The sequence below is a fragment of the Rattus norvegicus genome, chromosome 14, assembly GCF_036323735.1.
Source record: "Rattus norvegicus strain BN/NHsdMcwi chromosome 14, GRCr8, whole genome shotgun sequence".
Taxonomy (NCBI): domain Eukaryota; kingdom Metazoa; phylum Chordata; class Mammalia; order Rodentia; family Muridae; genus Rattus; species Rattus norvegicus.
In genome coordinates, this window is record NC_086032.1 from 95471591 (window position 1) to 95490846 (window position 19256).

General features: G+C 41.8%; 1 protein-coding gene across 2 annotated transcripts in view; it reads left to right on the forward strand.

Annotated features, from left to right (window-relative positions):
- The window catches only part of Egfr (epidermal growth factor receptor), a 172733-nt gene that overhangs the window by 92965 nt on the left and 60512 nt on the right, over window positions 1–19256 (forward strand). For both annotated transcript variants that reach the window (NM_031507.2, NM_001393707.1), the window contains exons 2-3: window positions 17332–17483; window positions 18116–18299. In NM_031507.2, the coding sequence (NP_113695.2) occupies window positions 17332–17483; window positions 18116–18299 (336 nt within the window). The remainder of the gene's footprint in view (window positions 1–17331; window positions 17484–18115; window positions 18300–19256) is intronic.

Genomic DNA, 19256 nt, shown 5'->3' on the forward strand with positions numbered 1-19256 from the left:
ACCTCTCTCCCTGAGTCTCAACCAGGCAGTCCAGTTAGGGGAAGGAGATCCAAAGGCAGGCAACAGTGTCAGAAACAGCCCCACTTTGTTGGGGGAACTGACATAAAGACCAAGCTGCACAATTGCTATAAGTATGAAGAGGTCCAACCTCTGTATGCTCATTAGTTGGTGATTCAGTCTCTGTGAGCCCCCAGGGACTGAAATTCATTGGTTAGTTGACTCTGTGGATCTTCTTGTGGTGTCCTTGACCCTTCTGACTCAGTGGTTGGTGAAAGTCCCATGAAGCCCTACCACCAACTGAGCAGCTATTAACAGTTGATGGCTTCTGGGAGAAGGGAATTAATTCCATTGAGATTGTGGCTTCTAGTAAGTTGTATATTCATCAGTCAGTGGCCCCACATTCATGCATGTATGGGCAACGGTAATTCAACTGAGTGGGTTATTGGGCATGGAGCATGAAATATGAAATTGGGAGGGACATATGTTGACTGGTGTCCCAGGGAAAGTTTAGGTCAGAGAACTGAGAGGTGATTATGATCAAAATATGTCTGAATGGAATCTTCAAAAGTAAGTGAAGTAATTTTAAAATGAAAAAGTTGATGAGATTATGCCAGGCAGCTTAAGGGAGGAAAACTTACTAGATGTCTTGCTTGACAGATTAGATAACATGCTTCTGGTCAAGTGAATTGCCTGTTTGTTGCAAGCTAGAGCTTTGCTAAACTGGTTTACAAGCCAGAAGGAAAGAGATAAGTGAATTTTCTTGTGAGAGCCTGGAATATTCCATGAACTAAATCCAAGTGTTACAACACAAGGAAATGTCTCAGATGGTTCAGGGTAATGAAATCTCTAACATAAAAACAAAAGTTCTTCATGTCGTCCTCATTGGAAATTCTGCATAATACAAACTCATTAAAACATAGATGTTGGGGCTGGGGATTTAGCTCAGTGGTAGAGCGCTTACCTAGGAAACGCAAGGCCCTGGGTTCGGTCCCCAGCTCCGAAAAAAAGAACCAAAAAAAAAAAATAGATGTTTATGGCCATAAATAAAATTAGAGATAAAACTCAGAAAGCAGAGAGAACATAAACTATTCTTTAAACTCGCTTATTAAAGCATCCTCCCCCTCCCCCTCCTCTTCCCCTCTCTTCAGTGCTCTAGGAGGCCCTGAAGAGAAGCAAAGAGGATGTGTGTGCTCTTTAGATGGATAGCACACATGTCGTTTCCATGACATCTCATGTTTCCCTGCTTAGAGGCCTATTTGACCATTGGAAATGTCTCAGACACTTTCATCTTGCATTGGTAGGAGGGACTAAGAGGCTGTGTTCAATCAGAGTCTTTGATCGAATAACCAGGAAACTGTGTGTCCTCTGCCGGCCTTCCTGCCTTCCTCTCCTCACCAGGACCAGCTGTTCCTTCCTTCCTCTCCACTGGTACTTGTTTAGAGAATGGCTATTAAACATGGTCTAGAAATGTAGCCTGCCACAGCAGAATTGGTCTGTTTTGGATTAAAAAGTTTTCCTGGGTAACTTCAGCCAAACTGGAGTTAATATTAGAACTCCTTCCAGGCTCAGAAAAGCATGGAGGCTTCAGCTTTCACCAGACATTAATTCCACAAATGTATTTAGCATCTGGGTAGTGGTGACTCGATCTCGAAGGAAATAAGAATTGACTTAGGGACTCTTTGTGATGGGAGGCAACTCATAGAAGAGCAGTCCTTCCCTTAGAGCAGTGGTTTGTGACCTTTTTAATGCTGTGACCCTTTAATACAGTTCCTCATATTGTGGTGACCCTCACCCCAATATAAAGTTACTACTTTTCTGCAATCACTGCTACTTCATAACTGTAATTTTGCCACTGTTGTGAATTTAATGTAAATGTCTCATATGCAGGATATCTGATATTTGTGAAAGGGTCAGTAAACTCCTCCAAAGAGGTCAAAACCCACAGGTTGAGGCTTTAGAGCCTTCTGAGCTCTGACTGTATCTAAAAGTCTGGCTCTAGGACACTGCATCTCGCTGGCACTCCTTTTTTCTTCCAGCCGGTTTCCCTGTGAATAATATGAGCCTTCATCCCACATCTTTGGCCACATCACTTTCTCTTCTCAACCTGAGAAAGTTTCAGGTCATCTGTGCCTCCTGGCCTCTCAACTGCACCCAGCCCACACCTAGGATAGGATGTGTTCATGTCAGGCTGCTGCAGAAAGTTTCAGGGGGTGGGAGGACACACACACACACACACACACACACACACACACACACACACACACACACACACACACAAATTGCTCTGCTGTCAGACAAATGCAAAACCCCTTCCCCTGCTGCAGAGACTCTGAGATAGACCCCATCTCAGCAGCCACTCTCCTGCTAGTCAGTGCTGTCTCATTTCCAACAGCTGCTGCTGTAACTGGACTAGGAGTTTCCCTCTTTCAGCAGCTGCATTTGGGCCTCCCTTCATCACGCCCCTCATTTCTGTCTGTTTAGTTTTCTGTTTCCTCTTCTGCCCCTGGTTCTGGTCCCCAGCCCAGCACTGCGTCATTCTTCACAGTACAGCTCAAGCCTCAAGCCTTTGGGAAGTTTCTCTCAGCCACTAGCCTGGGGCAGACCTCTCTGACCTCTTGGGAAAGGTAATGGTTAGAGCAGTCCCTGTAGCTTCAAGGCCGGGCCACATTACTATACTCTCATGGCATCTGTTACACTATAAAAGAGTTACTGGTTTATTTCATTGTCCCTGCATTTATTTGAATTCACTTAGTGTTGATGATATGCATGGTGTCTTACATTCAGTCAGTGGCTATCAATGTATAAATTGATTAAATGATCAATAGCACAACAGTATAGCTTTTCTTGCAAAACCTCGTTAAGGTAATCCATGTGACAGACTATGTTCAAATGATGACAAGGCTTGTCTATGATCAAGGAAACCTGAATAAGACTAGGTAATGATCTTCTGCCTTTGGATACATAACTGCTATAGAAAGGTGGTTCTCAAACCGTGTGTTGAGACCCCTTTGGGCTATGTATTGGATATCCTGTGTGTCAGATACTGCTATGATTCATAACAGTAGCAAAATGGCAGTTATGAAGTAGCAATGGAAATTATTTTATGGTTGGGGTCACCACAACACGAGGAAGTCTATTGAGAGATCGCAGGATTAGGAAGGTTGAGAAACGCTGCTGTAGAAGATATTGAAATCAACACAAGCATTCAGTAAAACCTAGACACACCCAAATGCCTCAAATCAACCTGAAATGATGAATAGCTTACAGAGAATGCGCAAGCGTCTTTCCACTGATTAATTAATCGCATTCCTGAAGAAAATTATTCTTAGTCGCTAAGAAGACATATGTTGTATCATAATGCTTCTATGGTACTTTGGGTTTCTGGTCTCTTACAAATCAATGTTGTATTTGATGAGTGGCTGAGTTCAGCTCCCTAACGTTTGTGATGTTACCAAATCATAAAGTTGCAACTCCAGGGAATTCCTCACAAAGTTTAGGTTTGCTTGGGAGGGGCTGAGCAGGAGACCACAACTAGTCTAACCTCCTCAAATCAAACCACGGCCACCAGCTTTGGCAGTAGAACCACCACTGCCTACGTCTCTCATTAGTTAGCTGTGTGTATTTCTATCACCAAAGAAAGCATCACCACAGTTTCCAAGGGAGAAGGGCCTACATCCTCACTTCCTCATCCTCCCCTTCCCATCCTCACCCTTGCCTCGACCCACACAACATCTGTACTTTTAAACTCTAAGCACAAATTACTGTAAAAGTGAACTGAAATCACAAAGAGATGCTTGTGTAGAAAACTTTCTTGGCTTCAGGGGGGGAGGGGAGCATCGTCTTTGAGTGGTCATTGAGCAGCCTAGAAGCAGTTCATTGAAAGGGACTCGCAGCACCCTTGGGAGCGACCCCCTTCTTCCTCCAGCTTTCCCCGCTGCAAGGGCTTGTCAGCATGCCAGAGTAAACAACCTCAGACAAAATTGGGTTAAGACATAAAGTACACACTTAGAGACGTTCACTTCTCCAGTTTCTAGCTTCAGCTTCCCCGCAGTCAGCTTAAGAAGAAAAACAAAACTTGCTTTAGGGCTTAGGGCTTATCGAAACATGTCCATCCCACAAGCCCTCTCTCGGCCTTCCTGCCGTAGAATGGGCACTGGAAAGGACCCTCCTGCAATGGCCTTCCATGATGCCCACACTAGTTTTATCATCCTGTGCTGTCAGGTTTAACAAGATAACTAGGGAAGCAAGGCTAGCACAGGAACAACGGAAGTGGTTTCCCATCTCCTGAAGTAATTCTTTGAGCTTCCCCTTGGTACTCAGACATACCAAGGGATACGCTGCCTTCATTTGCTCCAAGAACTGGGGTTCCAGCACCTCATTCCACACTCCACTCTTCCATTCTCCTAATCAGCAAAGTCTCCAGATGTATCACTGTCCCTGACTGGAGCCTTTTTCACTGTGGAGTTTCCTGGAAACCACCTTGTCACTCCCTTCACAGTGCCTCACGAATGCGTCCGGTGTTTAAGAGTACCTGAGGTGTCTCCTTGAAACTTGCCTGAAACTGTCTGTGAGGGGAAGAAAATCCGAATAGTGTGTTACCAATAGATAATGTCAGAGTTTAAGGATCTCTGAAGACCATTTAAGAACATCTGGTGGGGAAATCACAAAAGCTATCTGTAGTTGAGGCAGGACAATATTTTTAAAAGAAGATATAGAATGTGCTTTGTGACTTGCTAGGACAATTCTGTATGTATGTATGTATGTATGTATGTATGTATGTATGTATGTATGTATGTATATGTTCATGTACACAATAGTTAGTAATGAGGTGATTCCAAGGTTAATACAGCAATAATCGTTGAAAATGAAGGTGTCATTTTTTTTGTCTACTGAATTTAGAGGCTCATAAGACGTGATAGGAATCTAAAGTCCAAGCAAGACACAGCAAGGAAAAATACTTCCTGGTCTAAGCTTTAGAACTGACCACCAACGCTGCCCTCTTGTCAATGCTGAAGGTAACAGCTAGTCCTGGGATAGTAAGCAAGGGCTCTACCACTGAGAATACAGCCAGCGTCTCACTTCCTTGGCCAAACTGGCCTTGAGCTTATGAATGTCCTGCCTCAGCCATCTGAGAGGCTGGGACTCACAGTCTGTGGCACCAGTCCCTTTGCCACGCCATCTCATTAAAGAAACAGAACATACTGTGAAATAGCAGAGTGTTTCTCACTGAATGTAAGCGACTTCATACACAGAGACAGCTGCAAGTACACAGACGCCAGAAAGAACACCTAGGCCCAGATCCTGCAGAGGTCCTGTGCAGAGAGACCACACACACATGTGTGGTTCCTGGGATGCCTGGCAAGGAGGGGACGCTACAGGAAAACACTGGGCTGAAGACAGTAGTGGGAAGCATTGTCTAAAAATACTAGCGGGGCCAGAAGGTGGGCAGAGAGACTTGAGTTGCGTTTGTGCTGTGTCAAGAGAAGTTAAGGTACAGCAAGTTTTAATAAACATAAAGAATAACTGCCCCATAGAGATGTCAATGTGAGAGAGAAAGAGACATCCATTTCATTATTAGAGGGCAGGATTACTAGATGTGCATGGAATAGGGTAAAAATCTAAGTCTATAGTGAGGCCCAGCACAAACCACATGCACACAAGCCTACAGCTTTTCCCTATCAGCTTTCAGAATCTTGTCTCTTATGTAGTTACTCATAGTTACTCTGTTTTAGCCAATGATGAAATAAGGAAAGTTTAAACCTAAGAAAACCTCTTATAACATACCCTTTGAAAAATCTTCATTGAGCCAGGTGGTAGAGATTCACCCATTGAATCCCAGCCTTAAGGAAGCAGAGACAGGCAGATCTCTGTGTTCAAGGCCAGCCTGATCACAGAGGGAGTTACAGGGCAGCCAGGGCTACATAGAGAAACCCTGTTTCGAAAACCAAACCAAAAGAGAAAAATCTATCCTTAACATCAATATCACCTCTAGCCTGTACAGAAACAGGGGTGTCTAACCATATACTTCCTGACTTCTTGTAAGCCTTCCTTTAAAGCAGGCCGGTAAAATACAGCATGGGTTTGACTCCATCCCGCAACCCGCTTTCATAAATGAAGTTTCATGAGAACACAGCCAATTGTGCCCCCATTTTCTCATTGTCAAGGCAACGCTGTCCCATCAGAGCTGAGGGAGAAACAGAGACCTCCTGATCTACCCAGCTACGCTCTGTGTGGCCTTTTCAGAGAAACTGCCCTGGGCCCTGTTCTAGAACTCCATACATAATGCTGCAAACTCCCTCTGGTAGACTTTGATGAGCAAAGTAGAAAGCCAGTTCTGGAGGGCAGAAGTCGTCAGTATTTGTGCAGACACTTTGGCTATTTACTAACTAGTGGCAATGCCTAAGAACACACACTCCTAATTGATAGCCTTCCTCCTAGAAAGGTGACCACAGCCTAGAAGGAACAGAACAGCTAGCCCATTGCAATGGCTTTCAGAGTCCACTTCAAATTGTTCTGTGGTAGAGCTCGGCTTGGGATTTTCATGAGACAATTTTGTAGTTGTAAATGGTAAATGTTAGTTTGAGCGTTTGTTTGTTTGTTTGTTTTGGGGGAGGTGTTTGGTTGGTTGGTTTGGTTGGTTTTGTTTTTTTTTTTTTTGTTGTTTTGTTTTGTTTTTTTGTTTGTTTTGTTCTTTAATAGTGAGTGAATCCTGAAAATGAGCTTTGAATTCAAGATTTCTAAGAGAATCTCGGGCCTCCTCACCAGAAGGAGAAATGCCCACACAGCTCTCCTCCACACCCTACCATAGCCTTTTACCCATTTAAGAATCAAACAAAGAGATACTTAGCCTAACTAGGAGTGAGTGAAAAGGTTGCTCATTTTCAAGGGCAACGGAATAAAAACATGTGCAAACATAGAACACAAATCCAAATCAACTTCGTTTTGGTTGTGAGCCTAGTCCTTATATAATCAGAAAACCACCGCAAAGGGTCAGGAATGGCCCTTTACTGAATGAAAAATAACAACAGGAGAAAACATTCCAAGAGGCAAGTGGGGACTCCTTGTGAAAGAATTTTGCAAGGCTCTCGTAGGATTGGCTTCCTTGCTGCCAAGTGCCTCGGCACAGCGTGGTCCATCTGGTAAGACTTGGGCCCAGTTACCTTCCTGCTGAGCCATGGTCACATCCCTGCCATTTGGGTGGGCAGTTAGCTGTGGTCAGCATTAGCTGGTCCCTCCCTCTGTGGAAAGACCTTATAGCTCTTAGAAAGGCCACACACCAGCAGTGTGCGAGCGGCAGGGCAAGAAGGTCAGCCTCCTCTGAGAGTGTTTGAACGGAAGGAAGCCATTCATGCTAGTGGGAAGCGATCCAGATTTAAATCAGATTCAAGCCACAGTGGGGTTTAGTAAGGGTTTTCCACGTATCACGTGCTTTGCCAGGGACTCTCCCATCTCACCAAATCCTCCCAGAGTCATGGTGATTGTTTTGTTCCTGTTTAATGGATGAAATAAGAGGCTCAGAGGGATTAGGAAGTTGCTCAGATAAAGGTGGAAACAGGGTTTTAGTCCCGACCTGTTGCTGCAAGTCCAGTAACCACTGACAAGTGCCAGTAAACGTCTGGTTAAAATCACTTTGTAGTCAAATGTCTAGGTGTTTATTTTCCTCTCTCTCTCTCATTTTGCTTTTGAAACATTTTTTTTTTTGAGGAAGAAGACACACACTCCTATCTGTTTTAAGTAACTGTGAGACCTGCCTTGTTTCTGAGCTTGAGTTATCACTGTTCTCACCGGTGAGATCAGGCCAGCAATTTGTTTAAGGACTGTTTTCTTCCTTTTGAAAGCAACTGTGGTACAAAAGATAGTCTCAGTCTTGGCCTGCAGCTCTGTCTCGGTACACATTCATCCTCAGCCGACTTCACCTTCATCCCCCTCCCCCTCCCACTGCTCTTCAAGCAGTTGCCTTCCTTCAGAACTTCATCATCATCACCTCTAACGACTTGCTTAGGTCTAGTGTCTAATCCTTGTGTCTAGCCCAGTGTCTAGTCCTTGGGAAAAGACACCTCCCTTCCATAGGTCACCCCACAGAACACTTCACATCCTCTGAGGTCCCTCCTACCGACTCTTCCCAGGGCTTTCTTGAGGTTTTGTAAGAGCAACATTCTGGAAGATTCCCCCACCTAACCTGACTGGAGAGTGACTGTTATGGAATAGCCAAGAGCCACCAAGGTTATGAGGTAGCAGCTGTAGGGAGACTAGCAGTTTTCAGATGAAAAATTTAAACAGACAGACAAACAAATGAGTCGCATGGCAGCCTTCTGCTGTCTTCTTTTCAGGATTTCCATTGCCCTTTGGTTTTCTGTTTATGGTAAGAGGAACTATACACTTGTTTGTTAGATCATTTTTCTAGTGCTCATTGCAGAACAACATAAATGTGCTTATATTTCCAGAGATGGCCTTATATACGACAGTGCATTAAAATTTGATTTTTGAAAAACATGAGTAAAAATAGAAAACCATGTAAACTGTCTTGTGGTAAGGACTGCACTGCACAGCTCACAGAGCCCTGGAATCTGCTGGGAAATAATTGCCCAAAACTAACTTCCAATCCCATTTTCTGAATAAGAATTCTTTTATTTCCTTGTAAATTGAACACCTTGTATAAGATTTTTTTATTTATAATTCATATAAATAATGCAAACTATATTCCTGATTAATAATATAGGCAATGATCTGGAGGAGAGGAATGTAGAGGAAAACCACACAAATGGAACACACACACACACACACACACACACACACACACACACACACAAATCGGGATACTGCTGAGGTCACGGAATTCAACACTGACGCTTATAGACAGTTTATTCCCTTAATCTGATGTATTTTCATTTGTTCACCAAGGGACATTAGAATATTCCTTTCTGGTGCCAGAAGCTCGGTGATGTCTCCTTCTGCCTTGATACATTCATTTAGCATGACTTACATTATGGGGAGTTCTACGACGACTTCATGTTTCATGTCATTTCCTCAAAGGATTATTGGATTCCTTGAGTCAGTATTTCTGATTCATCCTTGACAACTATCTTTGTCCTGCTACATTAAACATGTTGTAGGTCAATGGATTGAGTAAAGAGTAAACAGAAGAAAGACCAACCTAGAGCTGGAGTTGTAGGCATTTATAGGCCTCCCCAAGTGAGTGATAGGAACCAAACTGGAGTCCTCTAAAAGGGCAGCAAGTGCTCTTAACTACTGAGTCCCCTGCTCACAATCCTATTATTACTCCCAATTATCCTGGGAATAGGTAAAACCAGTCTCATGTTGCCTACCCAGTTCGTGTACCAAGTGGGGTTAACTGTTTCCAGACAACATGGGACAATACTATGCCAGTCTTGCTAAGAGAAAGGTATTTGGTGATGTCATTGGAAATATAGTCTTCCGTCTCTCGTAAAACTGGCCCTTCCTGTAACTCGGTGAATAAAGAAATGAATGAACAGAAGGAAGAGCAACCTCTTAAGCCTGTAAAGAAAACAACAGAGCAAGGAAAACCAACCTTATTGGCTACAGAGTTGTTCTAGGTTCTGCTAGCCCCATAGGTCCCGATGCTTGCTGGCCATATATGGCATCCACACGAATATGAAAGGAATGGTTCAACCTACAAGCGAACAGCCCAATCTGGGAAATATTACTCAGCCATCACCATCAGGGAGTGAGTCATCAGACCTGAGAAAGATATGAAAAAGAATTTATGTCAGTTGGGTGGGGACTGGGCCTAGAGTAAGGTCATCTTGTAGACCTGTCTTACTTTGACTTCACATTACCTTGATGGGAAAGACATGTATGGGGAAGGTGAGTTGAGGAAGAGGCACCACACCCTGGTGGAAGCACTCAACCGTCCTGACAGAAAGAAGCTCCTAAGGAAGCAGCCAGGTGAAGACTAGTGCTCCAGCCCATGGCACGCTGACTAGTGAGTTTGGATTCCAACTACCACCAACTTTTCATAATTCCAAAATGCTTTCTGATGTCTACTCCTCCACTGCGCAAACTGAAGAGAGGTCATAGGTGACTGGTAGTTGGCCACAACAAAGGACATTCTAAAAAAAACCTTTTTCCCTTGAAGTGGAAATGGTCAGGTTTCAAAGCCAATGCTCATGCAGTCATTTTTAGCCCCAGTCTGTGGGGTTTCTGTATTTCTTTCTGTCACTGCTCCTCATTAAAGTTTATGTCATGTGATAATCATTTATGTCCCTTAGTATGTATGCATTAAAACTCTTCATCCTTTTTCCTTCACATGTCCTAGCATCCAATGACAGCAGTAAGCAAATGTAAGGACCTAACTTAAACTTGATGTAGATTTTCTCTGAGGTTTTATGTGCAAGGGCCCCTCAGCTTTCAGCCATAGGAAGGAGGTAGGAATGCTAACTGCTTACTTCAGGTCTTGGCTGAACTCAGACATTGAAACTCTGAGATATGAGTGAGTGTTGATGCTAGTGTTGTTTGTGACTCCATGCTGCAAGACATGGTAAGCTGAAATCCTCCAAGAACAGCAAGCTCTGAATAAATAGGTCAGAGTTATTGAAACGCCATGGAGGTAAAGGGTGGAAGTGGAAGTTTGACTGTCAGGCTTCAGGAAACAAAGAAGTATTCACTGCGGAAGTGTGCCTGTATGTGAAGAGACAGCCATACCTAGGGCTGTGTAAGCAGTAGTGAGATTAGAGAACTAGAACTCAGACCAGAGAGTAGAACTCACTCATGTAGGCTCCAAGAGGCCAAGCACGGCAATTCCCTTACAATTACTCTATATCTCCATGTAGACACACTTTCAACCAGGGCCATTCTCCATGGTGCCCTGCTCAGCAGAAATACTCCAACACTTTCAGTTTTAGTTTGCCATGAATCTGCTTTTCTTACCATTTGAGTTTATGTTGAGAGTATTTTCCAACACTGTAGATAACTGGGGAAACTGCATGCTAGGGTAACGTCAGGTCCATGGTAGGTTCTTATTAAATTAATTAAGAATTGACTTACAAGACAATTTTATTTATGATTTACCATTCAACTTCTTGTGAAGAATGGGGTACATTGACAGATTGACCTATGATTTCAGATTGTCGATTAAAGAACCAGTGGTCAGAAGGAGCGTGATGGTATCATTAAAGACACGTAAGCAGAAATATCTAGAAATGCTGCTGCTATTATAAAGCCTCAATGAGGCACATAGCCTATATTAATGGGGTTAATATACAGCCTTTTACCTGGTGAGCAAATTGAGAGGAGTTAAATTGCTGGAGACGACAGTCTTGCTAACAGAAAGGTATTTGATGATGTCATTAAAAACATACTCCTCTGTCCTCATAAAACTATCCTTTGTGTAACGCAGAAATTTCACCTACCTCCCAAGGAAGTATAACAAAATGTTCAAAGGGATTCTAACACTAATTGGTGTGGACTTCCTTAGAAATTCAATTTTCTCCTGGAATTATTTATAGGCTACAGAGGAGAATCATGGGACTAGAAGTCAATTCGTTTTGATGTTTGCTTTCCCAGCTCAAAATGCAAGAAATGTTATTTTAAAGTGCTTTGCTTGTTACCATAATTGGGTTGTTTTAGCTTGCAACCACGTAATCATGCTACAACTTGTCGTGGTTAGCTCCCCACATTTATTAAGACATACAAAGCAAATTATGAAAAACTTAAGAGAGCTTTTCTCTCTGAATATTACATCTGCCTGTGTTTTTAAGCCTCAGTATGAATTCAGCTAGACACACATGTTCCTATATCTACAACATGAAAATCATTTCCTAGTTGTAACATAGAATAAAAGCTAAGAGGACCTCTGAGGAAGATCACTTTGCAAAGTGTTGGGGTAACCTGGTCAACAAGAGCTATGCGGGTTTGAGAGAAATTTATGTGCATGGACCTAAGAGCCAATAGGAGAGTGACTAATGGGGGCCAGAACTACAAACCTTGTGGGCCTAGACAGAAGCTCCAGTTTATCGTAATGACACCAGGAAATGTTTTGATGGCTCAGACCCAGGTCTTGTATGATATGGTCTCTGCTTGAAAGTGGAGTGCTCTGTGGAAGACAGAGCAAGGACAAAGGAGACATCAGGGAAACATTTCCAAGAAACCAGTATCGTTGGCAGCCATTAATGTATAGCTGAGAATAACAATAAGTTAAAACAATTATGAATGCATTTGGGCACTTGTAAAAGTATGAGAGTGAATTTAGAGCATGTCTTATGCTGTGTGCTAATTAGTACAAGAAAAGCTACATATGCAGTATTAGCACAAAGGAGCCAGAGCCTACCATGTAAGGCCAGGAACCCTGCACAAAGGAGGCAGGTCTTTCTTAGTTCCGGTTAAGTGAAAGTTTCCTTAAGAGAAAGAATAACCAGGCTTCGAGTCAGCCCTTGGTGCCTTAGGAAATCACAAAGACAACTTCTCTTACTTCATGCCTGGAATCTGTCACAAAAGCGAAGATTAATCTCCAGAATGCAGGGATGTGAAATGCATCCAAGTTAAAGGGCGGTGAATCCACATGAAACCATTCCTGTGACGCTCCATTGTAGACATGACCACACTGCGGGGAAAATACTTAGAATCTGATTGTGTCTGCTGTGGGCCAAGCCTGCCAGGGAAGGAAGATCGAGGAAGTCAGTGACATATTTTATCATGATGAGATTGTAGATTGTTTCCATATGTAAACTGGCTTGGGTCATACACAATTCCTCAAAAACAGCTGTAAACAGACTAAACTGTGCTATAAGTCAAGGTAAAGTTCACTTGTGTTTCCCCCTTATTTTAAAATATAATCCAAAGAGCCAGATGGATATGGGTAGCGGCATGGTGAAGTGCTCACATGGGATATTTATATGGTAACACGTTCAGTTTTGTGTGTATGTGTGTATATATATATATATATATATGTGTGTGTGTGTGTGTGTATGTGTGTATACGTATATATATATGTGTGTATATATGTATATATACATATATACATGCATACATACACACACACACACACACACATATATATATATATATATATATATATATATATATATATATATATATATATATATATATGCTACAGCTTGAGGCCCAGAAGCTAAATGCTTTGAAGACCCTAGTCGCCCAACCTTTGTTCTTGATTGGTAGCACTTGCCAGGGACTTGCAAGAAGGAAGTCAAATTCCTACATCCTTTATGAAACTTGAAGCCCTTTTGACTGTCTCATTTTTCACATAATATGAAGGTTCTCTTCTAATAAATAGTTTCAGTATTCAACCCAAAACTGGGTGTTCTGTGAAGCTCTTGAAATATGAGAAACTTTCTTTGTCCTCCTTTTGATCCTCTGATCTGATAAATATTCTACGAAGTAGCTGTTTACCTTGTCTCCCAGCTGAGCAGTGTCTGTGGTCCTAACATCAGTCTGGGTGCATTTCAAAAGAAATCATTAACAATTCTGTTCACTCTGAGACCTTCTCTATTGTTGTCACATCATGCTTCCATTCTCAGTAGTGATAGGAACAGAATTCTTTCAATAAAATAAAATCGAAGATTCTTTCTTATTTCTCCATCTTCAAACAATTCTGGGAAGACAAGATTATTGTTATCACTTCATCATCTCTGAGGCTTACAGAGTTCACAGAATCAATTCAAGGACATACAGTGAGGTCACCCACAACTTTATTCTGGTTTAATAAAATAAACACAAAAATCCTTCTTGCTAGAGGTAGGAGAGCCTCAGTGGTAGAGTATTTGAAGTACTGGGGTCCAGTCCTCAAACTACAAATTTTGGTGAAACTATAACTGTTATTTTTAATAATTTTACTTGTGTTACTGACACTCCATTTGTCTTTTATTGTGGATTTAAAATTTAAGACGCACTCATCAGGCAGAGGTAGATAGATTCCTTTGATTTTTGAGGTCAGCCTGGTCTACATAGCAATTTTCAAGTTAAGCAGTGCTATATGGTAAAACAATTGCAAAAGGACAAACTTTTTTAAGGTTAACTATTTGGTCTAAAGACAGGGTTAAAATGACATTTTCTTCAGTTAGGCAACTTAGATCAAATACTTGCGTTTTTCTGTTCACACCTCTACTGCCACCACTCAGCCCATGGCTCTGTGTGTGTGTGTATGTGTGTATGTGTGTGTGTGTGTGTGTGTGTGTGTGAGAGAGAGAGAGAGAGAGAGAGAGAGAGAGCATGTGTGTGTTTGTGTTCTACTGAGATATACTTCCTCTCTCTATATGAACTTATTTTCATCTTCAGCCTAGACTTCTTTTACATGTTGCCATCTCTTAGGAACATAAAAGGAGAGATGTCCTCAAAATGAACAGAATCATTAATGATTTCTTTTGAACCAAGCACTTAACCCATATATATGAACATAGACTTGACTTAATTAAATCATATAAAATATCAACTTCTTTATTCTCAAACACAGACCCATTGGGTACAACAGAGGGCATTTAGGTCTCTCTGAAATTTTATGTACCATATTCAAAAAGCAATAAACTTGGACGTAACACAGTTTCAATATTTTATTTTTTTTTCCTTAGGATAGGTTTTCCAATATGGAATCATGGTTTAGAATTTAGCTTATTTGTTTAAACAAGTTGTTCAGTTGTGTTCCAAAGTGTTTTGTGAATTAATATCCACATCAATAATGAGTAATGTTGGTATTAAGTCCCAAGCATATAATCTTTCTTTTTCTGAGTATGAGTAAGGTATCCTAATTGCAGATAATAAACCGCCCACTAAATAGTGAGAAATAAGTACTTCAAATGTTTAGCATTTTGAATAGATGAATGAAATACAAATACTTATTTGTAATACACTAATCTCAGATGGCATGTTTTAACTTCTGTTCCATAAAAGTTACTAGTTAGCTTAATAATAAAGAAAAACTGAAAGAAAGTGGCAAGGTAAAGTACTTAGTCATTTTAAATATAATTAAATATATTTTTGTGTGCTGAGGAATGCCATCTGCATTGTTCCCAGCTTCAGCAAGTTCTGCTTTCTTGGAGAACAAGACTAACAGATGTGGTGACTGGGGCCACAGTTGGTCATTGGAACTAAAAGCAAAGGCTACCTGTGAATTAGAAAGGTGATTGCCAATCAATGATGTCATGATGGAAAGGTGGCATATGATTGTCCAACCTCTACACCTACATTTACAGTGACATCTTAAGGACCAAGAGATGGGACATAGTCTTGCACTATCTGTATGCACAGAAGAGTCAAGCAGCTGTTCCAAGTAGAGGCACACATCAAAGCAGCTCACACTCTTAGGACCAGGCATACTAGGTCAAGTCCAAGTAATATTTGGAAGAATTATGGACTTAGCATGCCTTATAGGCAGGTGAGAGATAAGGGCCCAATCCTGTCAACTTTCACAGTTCTTCTGTGACAGCCCTGACTTCTGATGAGTTAGTTGGAGAAAATGGAAGGAGTTCAAGAGGAGGAGAAGATTGCTTCACAGGGTCTGTAAATGCCTTGGGTTGATTATGTGGTGTCTGAACATGTGCTGATTGCTTACTGTGGCTTCCATCATTCAAGGCCAGACAGATGATGCTCTTAGAACAACCCAAGGGGAGGGAACAAAAGAAACTATAAAACAGAAAAGTGCATTGTAAAAGGACCTGAAGAAAGTACCACCGTGTTGACATTGGCCTTATTTTGTGCTCTGTGCCCTGGTTACTGTGACTATCAGCGGAGCAACTCTGGCAACACAGAAAGATCTGGCCAGTTCTAAATGTAATGTCTAAACCCAGAGGCCATATTTCTTCACTCTTGGGATAACTTTGGTTCAAAGTATATCCCTTAACAAGCTCCCTGCTTCAAAAGCTCCAAGCCTCTTTGTTTTGTTATACTTGCCTAAACATGCCTCCCCAAAAGCAAAGTTGTAAATACCATTTTATTACTGTCTTCTCCTTGCTTTTAAATGCGGACTACTGAGTACATTAATGTGGTCTAACACTGGCCACTAATTTCTCGTGTTTTCTTGGAATAACTTTGTGTCTTGACAAGCTTTATATTGGCACAGCATGCAAGGCAAACATGGATACCTGTGTATCCATTGTGGATTAACACAATGTGAAAAGGACAGAAAGACATAGTAGTTTCTTACTAACCTACTGCTCTAAAGTGTTGTCTTGAGCTGGAGAGATGGCTCAGTGGTTAAGAGCACTGACTGCTCTTCCAGAGGTCCTGAGTTCAATTCCCTGAAACCACATAGTGGCCCACAACCATCTGTAATGCGGATCGATGTCCTTTTCTGGTGTGTCTGAAGACAGTGACAGTGTACTCATATACATCAAATCAATCAATCAATAAATAAATAATAAAGTATTGTCTTTTCATTTTAAAAAATGTCATGAGAATTCTATAATCAGAACTTTGATTTGTCCTTTGACGATTCAGAAGAATGTTTTTCATTTCTAGACAGGTGCCTTTTAAAACCCCATTGCTTTCATTGGTTTAGGGTATAGAGAATTTTGGTTAGAAAACATTGCCTATTGAGTGTTATGCTTTTGGAGACTCTCTGTATACATTATAATGTGACATACTTATTTTATAAGAAGTAAAATGCCCATTGCATTGTTATTAACTCAACATGAAGCCGTATCATCCACGTAGTTTTGATGGGTGTCTCTTCAGTCTATCCTGTTTTAAAGACTGCTGTGGTTAATCTTAATTGTCGACTTGACAAGATTTAGAATCACCATAGAAACGAACATCTGGGCACATCTGTGAATAATCTGCTAGATTGGGTTAATTGATATAGAAAAGGCATACAGCACCATTCCATGGCTGAGGTCCTGAAGCTAAATAAAAAGAAGAGGTAGCTGAGTGGTACCCATCTCTCTCTGTTTCCTGACTCTGGATGCAATGTGACGAGATGCTTCAGCCTTCTGTAGCCCCACCTTTCCCACCATAGACAACTGTCTTCCCTAAAACCAGAAGCCTGAATAAACCCTTCCCTCCTTGAGGGACTTTTGTCAGGGATTTTGTCACAGAAACAAGAGAAGTCAAGAATACAAAACTTGTATGGCATCTCCATCCTCTGCCCCCTTGAACTTTTAGTGTTTTGTTTTCTTGGTATCTTTAATATCACATGACTGCACGTATCCCAGGGATGAATTCTGTCTTACTATGGATTACAGCTGTGTAAACGTAAGCATCTCTTACCGCATCAGTATTGTGGTGGCTTTGATCAAAGTTGATTGCAAGCCAGTGTGGCTCCCAAAGCTGAGGACTATTGTTTTGTTGTGGTTTTCTACCTTACTCAGCATCTTCTGAAAGACCTCTTTCTTTTCATTCTAGTTTGCCAAGGCACAAGTAACAGGCTCACCCAACTAGGCACCTTTGAAGACCACTTTCTGAGCCTCCAGAGGATGTTCAACAACTGTGAAGTGGTCCTTGGAAACTTGGAAATCACCTATGTGCAAAGGAATTATGACCTTTCCTTCTTAAAGGTTAGTTCTTTGAATTTCATCATCCTACTTAATCATTATAGAACTTAACGCAAGCAGACTGAAGCTGTAGCCGGATTGGACTTGAGATATGTAACCTCATCTGAGGGAAGCCACAACTCTCAGGGACTACAGGTGAGTTTTATTGAGAAGTCCATTTTGCCAGCTAGGACAATTGTTTGTGGGAGATCAAGTTATTGGCGGAAAAGAAAATAGAACAGAAACCAACCTGATGTTCCACAGTCCTCACAGACACTAGCACTGACTGCCGGCCATTGTCTTAGCCAGATGATGTTGACATACTAGCTTTCCAAATAATAATAATGATAAATTTTCAAAACTCGTTTTTGCAGTTTGCACCTATGTATGTGGCATAAACACTTACACCATAGCTATCAGGAATTTATAACTACTTTACAAAACTCCTGACTAGTGAGCCAGTAGGAGTCAACTCCAAATACATCAAATTTGACTTGCAAATGCCTTGGGTTTATTTTGCCTTTATTTCTTTCTTATTCTCCCTCTCCTCATTTTTTTCCCTTCCACAAGAAATCATACACAAAGTTAAACAGGGTTCCTGGACACACTTCCTGTTCATTGCAGAGGAAGCTGATAAGCTTTTGTTTCTCTCTTAGACCATTCAGGAGGTGGCTGGCTATGTTCTCATTGCCCTGAACACCGTGGAGAGAATCCCTTTGGAGAACCTGCAGATCATCAGGGGAAATGCTCTCTACGAAAACACCTACGCCTTAGCCGTCCTGTCCAACTATGGAACCAACAAAACTGGGCTTAGGGAACTGCCCATGCGGAACTTACAGGGTAAGGAGCAAACCATCAAGGCAGAGTGGGATAATGATGTCATTGGGCAACAGTAATTTGGCATAAGTAATGAGCTGGGAAGAGATTTCAGCCAGGTAAAAATTAGTTCTTCCACAGATGAGGAATAATCCATGTTTACAGAAATCCAGTCAACCTTGGTAAGTGAGAGTTTATAGGAAGTAAACCTCAGCCAGAAGCACAAAGGACATTCAGTCACCCCCTCATCCTGAATGGACGTATGCCAAGACATTACAGGTGTCTGAAACGTCGAGTATCCCACATCATAGATGCCATGTTTTTTTTTTTCTGTATCAATATGACTCTTGTCACTCAATTTATTGATCAGGCACAACAAGATATTAACAACAGTAATGAAAACCAATTGAACAATTAGGATGCCAATTAGGGCATAAGAAATGCTCGCCAATTTGGTCATTTGACGTCTCTCCCAAAGTGGACCAAAAGCAGAGACATTCCTGGGAGAGGGGTGTAATGGACTTAAATTCTTTCCTTGATAGAGAAGCACGTCTCAAAGTTAATTTTACGTGGAGACGAAAGTGTGAGTTAAGAAGAGAAGGAAAGGTTTTGAAGTTGGAGAGGAAACTGGGGAAGATGGTTGAAATGAGGAAAAACAAGTGTTCCCCCTGCTTCAGGAAATGCTTCTCAAGTCAGTAACTCACTTGAAGCCACAGCCTTCCCTCACAGCACATATTGTACCCTGACATTTACAGATAAAGGCATGGAAGTAAGAGAGTTCTCCCTAAGCCCTGCGCCCATGCCTGGTTCCGTCATCTCTGTGTGCCCTGCATCTGACGGGGAAGCAGTATAGACTGGGAAGGGAATGGGGTGCGAAGATAGAATGTAGAGTGGGAGTCTAGTAGTGTGCTGGGCTAGGATGTAGCCACACCACTGAGGCTAGGAACACAGTCAGCCAGACACTTCCTTCCCCAGCTCGCT